Source organism: Theropithecus gelada, chromosome 12 (genome assembly GCF_003255815.1).
Source record: "Theropithecus gelada isolate Dixy chromosome 12, Tgel_1.0, whole genome shotgun sequence".
Classification (NCBI taxonomy): domain Eukaryota; kingdom Metazoa; phylum Chordata; class Mammalia; order Primates; family Cercopithecidae; genus Theropithecus; species Theropithecus gelada.
This window is the reverse complement of record NC_037680.1, coordinates 51,478,970-51,486,583: the sequence shown is the minus strand read 5'-3', so window position 1 is coordinate 51,486,583 and position 7,614 is coordinate 51,478,970. Positions and strand designations below refer to the sequence as shown.

General features: G+C 34.5%; 1 protein-coding gene across 4 annotated transcripts in view; it reads left to right on the top strand.

The window, feature by feature from the left end:
- The window catches only part of ATF2 (activating transcription factor 2), a 92,472-nt gene extending 85,746 nt beyond the window's left edge, over positions 1-6,726 (top strand). For 3 of the 4 annotated variants that reach the window (XR_003122200.1, XM_025405364.1, XM_025405363.1), the window contains one exon: positions 4,135-6,726. Coding sequence is in view for 3 of the 4 variants with exons in the window: in XM_025405364.1 (XP_025261149.1) it covers positions 4,135-4,361 (227 nt within the window). In the remaining variant the exon portion in view is untranslated. Of the gene's footprint in view, positions 1-4,102 lie in introns of all 4 variants that reach the window. The other variant, XM_025405365.1, reaches the window with a different exon arrangement.
- The last annotated feature ends 888 nt before the right edge of the window (positions 6,727-7,614 follow it).

The following is a 7,614-nucleotide window of genomic DNA, read 5'->3' as shown; positions in this document are numbered from 1 at the left end:
TCAATAAAAAAAAAAAAAAAAAAAAAAAAAAAAAAAAAAAAAAAAAAAAGAAATATGTTTGGGATTTATATTAACAATGATTGCTTCAGGGATGAGGCCATTATGGTTCCCATCTGACTTAACATAATTTCCTATAGAAGCTACTGAGTTCAGCATTTATGCATACATGATTTTTTTAACAAGAAATCTCTCTTGAATTTTGATAGGTTAAAAGGAAATAAACAAATGATTTTATAAAATTAAAAGGAAGTTAACTGGCCTCTTAAATTGTATCCAATTCAAAATTACCTGTAATTTTTAAATCTTTGATAATTTATTAGATTATCCCAACAGTTTTGACTCTATTGTCCAGGCAGTGTATGCTCAGCAGATGCAAACCAGTTATTCATTTTGACAGTCGATTTACAGAGATATCTTAAGTGTATAGATGCGCAGGTTTATATGCTGTATACTTACATAAAATGACTGAAAATCTAGATTAATACATTTTTAGTACATAAAGTACTAAGTTATGAGAATATAAGAAATGAATAGGATATTTTTGTTGTTTGGAAATACTCCTATCTTTATTCCTGTCTAGTCATGTAAGTAATCAAATTAACTGAAATATAGTTCTACCATAAAATTAATTCTCTTCAGCTCTTGGGAGATAATTGGATTTTGTAGAAATTTTCAAGTAATTTATATTTTCAAATTTGAAATGTTTGAAATAAGTCTGACTTCTCTGTTGTGTAGTAGTAAAAACAGATACAGAGATTGACTAAGTGAATACCTTTGAAAAATTTACACTCTTCATTATGTTGTAGTGCACAGCTCTTGCTAACAGTGGTGAGTTGTAATACTAGCTAAATCTTTAAAGACATTTGTGAATCAAAACTAAGATTTAGTAGAAATTAAGGAATGTTACAAAATCTTTCAAGTAAAGGTGAAAGTACTAAGTCACAGCCATAGGGTCTGTCCCACCCAGTTTTAGCACTGAAAGTCCAACTTCCTAAGAAGACCCCTCAGTCATGGGAAAACCATGACAGTCACCCCAACAGTTAAGTAATATAAAATCTGAATGAAAATAATAAAGAGTACGTTTTAAATATTTGGGTTCCATGAAGAATAAAGCACAAAAGTGATGTTATTGCCATGAATTCACATTCTTCAGACCTGGGCATAATTAAAGTTGTATTATAATTGTCTCTATAATTATAAATTGGAAGAAAAGCTTCTTAGGGACTAATCAACCACAAATAGTTTTATTACTGAAAAAATGTATGAGCCAGGCACTGTGGCTCATGCCTTGTAGTCCCAACACTTTGGGACCCCAAGGCGGGAAGATTGTTTGAGCCCATGACTTCAAGACCAGTCTGGGTGAAATAGCGGGACCCTATCTCCACAGAAAGTTTAAAAAAGCCAGACAATTTGGCACACACCTATAGTCCCAGCTACTTGGGAGGCTGAGGCAAGAGGATCACTTGAGCCCAAGAGTTCAAGGCTGCAGTGAGCTGTGATTGTGCCATAATACTCCAGCCTGGGTGACAGGGAGACCCTATCTCAAATAAGAAAAAGAAACTTGTGGACATAGGTAGAGAACTTTCAAGATTACGGAATTGCCAAACAGCTGGTTTCTTTTAGCTTAGATAGAGCTAGAAGTGGCTCTTTGAGTACACCATGGCTTTCTGTATCTCTCTAGTGCTTGTGATTACACCAGTCATTTTCTCCCCTCACCTAGAACTGGACATAGGTGCAAATATATCACATTGCTTTTACTAATTCTGAAAGTCTGTAGGTAAGCATTCATCCTTTATAATTTACTGTTTTCATTTTGAGTTGTTGCCTCCAGTATGTATTTACATTTCCTTATACCACTCATCACAGATAAGCCTCTTTATTTTTAAAAGCTGGTGTATCCCTTGAACTCAACATTCAGGGAAACGTCAGCCTGTTGTTCTTTTAAAGAATAGTGGTGGGCCGGGCGCCGTGGCTCAAGCCTGTAATCTCAGCACTTTGGGAGGCCGAGATGGGCGGATCACGAGGTCAGGAGATGGAGACTATGCTGGCTAACACGGTGAAACCCCGTCTCTACTAAAAAATACAAAAAATTAGCCGGGCGAGGTGGCGGGCGCCTGTAGTCCCAGCTACTCGGGAGGCTGAGGCAGGAGAATGGCGTGAACCCGGGAGGCGGAGCTTGCAGTGAGCTGAGATCCGGCCACTGCACTCCAGCCTGGGTGACAGAGCGAGACTCCATCTCAAAAAAAAAAAAAAAAAAAGAATAGTGGTGAAATAAACAAATAGAGCTTTTTAGTATTCCCTCCAGTTAAACTGTCATTGCCAGTGTTTTGTTTTCTTTGTACATGTAATGATTGGCTATTTTAATATCTGAATTATAAATATTTTATAACATTCATTATTGCTTGATCAGAAAAGTAGAGGGGAAGGGGGGCATTAGTTGAGAAACTACCTATTGGGTGCTATGTTCACTATTTCAGTGATAGGTTCAGTAGAAGCCCAAACTTCTATTGCACAATATACCTGTGTAACACACCTGCATATATACCATCTGAATCTATAATTTTTTAAGTATTCATTCCATTTTGTATGATTTTTAAAGGAATACTACTTCTGGTGGTTGGTTTTGTTGTTGTTTTATTGTACCTTGAGGTCAAGTATCCAGGGGTATGGTTTTGATTTATAGCATGTTATAGAGAAGATGGGGTTCCATCTCATTAATGTATTTTAAAACCTGCTTTTCAAAAATGCATGGATTTGAGGCAGATGTTGAAAAATTCTGTAAAAACTTTATTTCAGAAAATGCACAAGATTAATAATTTTTTTTTAGCTAAAGTTGACACTATCAGGTATCCCCCTCTGCATCTTCTACATTGCAAATCATAGGCTAAGTCCTGCTTCATAAGATATCCACAATATTTTTTACTAATTGACTTTCAGAATGGGCATCTGGCCATCAGTAAGCAGGCCAATATACATTCTCAGATTTGATTTTAAAAGCCTACTTATTGTCACTTCTGAACACTGAATAAAAAAAAGTTTTAATGCCAAGTGAAAAAAGCAAGGTTCCAAAGAGTACATCCAGTGTGATACTGTTTTTAAAATGTTTCAGAATAAACAGCTGAACTATGTTGCTTAGGGATACATACCTATGTGGTAAAACTACAAAGGAAAAACAAGAGAATGGTTAAAGAAATGTCAGAGTGGTGATTACCTTTGGTGAGGACAGGAACCTCCAGGAAGCAGAAGTGTTAATGGCAGTGTTCTCTCTTAGGTTGGCGGCACGGTTCCCAGGTGTTCATGTTATCATTGTTCCTCATAACTTACATATACTATAAATATTTGTGTGTTATCTATATCAAATTTTTACTAAATGAAATTACTGGATTCTGTTCTATTAAAATAAGGGTGTAAGACTTGTTCAGGTCTAAGTATTTGCAGATTTATTTTTGTAAATACTTAGAATGCCTTTTCCTGAGTATCTTTTCAGTTGCAATGTTTAGAGTTTTGTATGGATTTTTACTTGAATCCCAATTTATTCATGCAACTATAACAGCTGGTGGCATTTAGATTCTAAATATTGCTTATTCTCATATGTATGCATCATTAGAATCAGGTGTTATAATCATTCATGGCTGCAATAGATGGAAAATCAGCCAGAATAAATACAGTTCTGGAGAATGCAGAGGGAATAATTTGAAGATGTAATTTGTATGTAAGAATTCATTTTGTTTATGCATGTGGTTATAAATTTTTATCTTATAATAAGAATGACATGTAGGCCAACCAGACTGAGTTTGTTAAATGTGATACTTATGTTTGATTGTATCTGTAAGAGCCTGTCTTCCAAACTCTACCTCATTTTCTTTCTTTAACACTATTTAGCAAATATTTCTTCAACTCTATTCCATAAGGCAGTGGGCACCCAGATGTTTCCATATGCATGGTTGTGCCTTCTTTTGACCTATTGCAGGTAAAATTGCCTACTTCATGACCTATATCAATTCCTGTAATACCAACTTGTCTAATCAGTTTTGTAAGATGCTTTCTAACTTTTTACTCCGTATATTGCCTCAGCATAATGGTGCATTCTTACAGATTTTAGGAAAATGAATACTTTCTCTTTTTTTCACCCAGCTGCTGATAAAGATGATAGTTCAGAAGACATTTCAGTGCCGAGTAGTCCACATACAGAAGCTATACAGCATAGTTCGGTCAGCACATCCAATGGAGTCAGTTCAACCTCCAAGGCAGAAGCTGTAGCCACTTCAGTCCTCACCCAGATGGCGGACCAGAGTACAGAGCCTGCTCTTTCACAGATCGTTATGGCTCCTTCCTCCCAGTCACAGCCCTCAGGAAGTTGATTAAAAACCTGCAGTACAACAGTTTTAGATACTCATTAGTGACTTCAAAGGGAAATCAAGGAAAGACCAGTTTCCATTTATGCGAAATCTGTGGTTGTAAATTTTTTTTTTTTTACTTGAAATTAAATTTGGCTCTAAAGTTGGTGTAGCAGCAGTTGATCAGACTGAAAAACAGTTTTTAGTCTCTGGAAAAAGACTGATTTTGCTTTTTTTATAAATATTAGTAGATTTATTAATTTTTCTGTGCTCAATGTGTAAATTGTATTATAATTCATTGTGGGTTATTTCACTTTTAATTTGTTGGTGTTTTAATAAATGGGGGTGTTACTGAATCTTTCTTCCCACTTCCATTTCTTTTGACCACCCCTTAACCCTCAACTGTGATGGTAGTAGTATTATCATTTATACCAAAGTTTTGCATAGTCCCTGTTGACTTTGTAATGTTAACGGAGTCATAAAAGCACTAGGCAAGAGAAAGATAGAAATTTGCTTTTAATCTTTTTGCCTTTTATTTTGCACATTATGCAAAAGGAAAAACATTAAAGAACACTTTTTTTTAAGTGAGTGAAAACATGGTAAAGACATACAGTGCTTTTATGCACATTGTTAAGCTAAATCAAGGTCATTTATAATCATTTTCCTTTTTTATTTAAGGTTTTAAGTAAACAAATTTTAGAATTTTCAGCATTTCAAAAATGATTTTATTTTTCAAGTCTTAAATTCAATATTTTACACCTATGTTTTGAGGCTAAGAAATATGAAATTATATAATGTATGATACAGGGTTATCAAATATCTAATAATTTTTGAAATTAGCTCTTGTTTTTCATTTTTTTATTGTTGTTTTTTACAGATTTCAGGTTACAAACTGCAAAGTTTATGCATAATTAAGTATGGTATGGTTGCCAGAAAAGCCTAAAATTACTACTTAGAAAATTTAAAACTGTTTACCCCCATTGTCTTGTACTTGCGAGCTAACTTGTACTTATTCTTGTGAAAGCACTGTCATCTTTTAGTAGCAAATTTTGATAATGTTTCTCGTGGAAAAAAAATCAGTATCTATCTTTAGAACAATGTAATTATAATGTGGGAAGCGTGCATGAATGAGAGAGAGTGTGTGTGTCTGTGTATGTGTGTGTGCGTGTGTGTGTGTGTGTGTGTCTTTCAATAGTTTATGCCAGCAATCTTTGCTTGAATGTTTAACGATGCCTTCAGTGTGATGCTGGCCAATAGATGATTGCAGTTTAAAAGTCATTATTGTGCAGGCTTGGATAACTAACATTCCATGATGTAGCTTGTTTCTGATGAGATGATTGTAGGTACACTTTTCTCATTATCCAATCATCTGTGGGATACTTAGTTTTCTAATGTGCCATTATCTATTTTTATTCTGCAGTTATGTTCAAAATACAGTACATATTTTAAAATAGAATAAATTGTTAAACATAAAATTTTAAAAGTAGTAGATGTGCGTAAGAAAACTTTGTAAAATAGTTATGAGTCCTACCCAGTAGCAACTTCTGGCATTCAAGCAGGATTCCACTATGTAAATATCTGTAATGCATTTATAATAAGTTGTGTAGTTTGTCCTGCATCCATACTACACTATTTGCTAAAGTCTCAGTGCCATCTCCTAATGAGACTGACATTTTAAAAGTCTGTATGGAATATCCTTGATAATTCAAGGAAATATCCCACCTGCCTAAGTTCCAAACTGGGAAACATTCAGATTATATAAATGACATTTCAGGACTTTAAGTATGAAGATAATGGGAATTTTATTGTTTAGCTTATTATAATGAGAGCATTTTTATTTGATAATTCTTAAATTTTTAATTTTCAACGAATTTCATTATTTTAAAGTAATCAGTTTCAAATCATGATTTTGATATCATTATTCTAAGGAGTTATCTCAAAGGCACAAAATATGAATTCTGTAAGAAGGGTATTTTTTATTGTAGTTTGAATGGGTTAGGAAAAGCCTCAATTTTTCACTCTAAGTCCTTCAGTACATTTTTCTTTCATCTTATTACTTATGCAAGTTAAGGTTCTTTGGTAACAGAATTCTTGCAACTGTAAAATAAAACTACATAGATGTAAGAAGTCATGTAAACGGTTAACAAGCTTACCAAGGTTAGCAAAACTTTCATTGTAAATCAGTCTGTACTGAGCAAATATAAAAATCATTATTAGTTGTATAAACACAAATTCCATTTTGACTTTCAGGATGTCATACTAGTTCTGTACCTAGCATTTTCAGTCCTTATATTTGCAATGTTACACAAACTGTACTATTTTCTTTTATGTGCAGTTTGCATGAGTAAACCATCAGAGAATAAATTCTATCTTTAAATTATGTTCATAATTTGCTTGTTCTCTTACCTTTCCTTCATAAAGTAACATCACCTGATAATGATTTTTTTTTCCCCTTCAGGACATTTGTTACCTGAGAAGAACCTGAGATTCTTTCTAGTTCTGTGATAAAATTCATTCATTCCTTTTAACTGCAGGGTACTTGGCCCTTGTTCCTCTCTGCACTCACTTTGCATCCCATTTTTATTTATATATATATAATGTATATAATTATATAATTATTCAATTGAATTATATAATTATATAATTCATATGTAATTCCCCACACCCCTGAACATTAATCACAGATCCACCTGCCTTTGGCATCCCTTGGTGATGGTCTGACAAAACATCTGAAACATGGTATGTCCAACACTGAACTTCCAAACAGCTCACCCTACCCTGAAACATATTCCTCCCACAAACTTCCACAAGTCAATCGATGACAACACAATTCTTCCAGTTGCTTAAGCTAGAACAACCTTGTTGTCACCTTGATTTTGTTTCTCTCAGCTCACATCCAGTCCGTCAGGAAATACTATTTGCTTTCCCCTCAAAACAATCCAGAATTCAACCACATATCACCATTTATACCACTTTCATCCTAATCTGTGACTTTACGATTCCTCATCCAATTACTATACTTGCTTCATAAATGTCTTTTCACTTTCACCCCTGTCCACCACAGCCCATCCTCAAAACAGTAGCCAGAGCAATGCTTTTAAAACCTTTGTCAGGTTACAGCACTGCTCTGCCTAGAATCCTGGAGTGCCTTCCGTGTTTCACTCTGAGCTTGAAGATGGCCCATAAAGCCCAAAAATGATCTATTCCCCATCCCATCCCATTGTGTCTCTGACCTCATCTGCCACATTGTTTTGTCAGTGAATGAGTGCTACTAGGT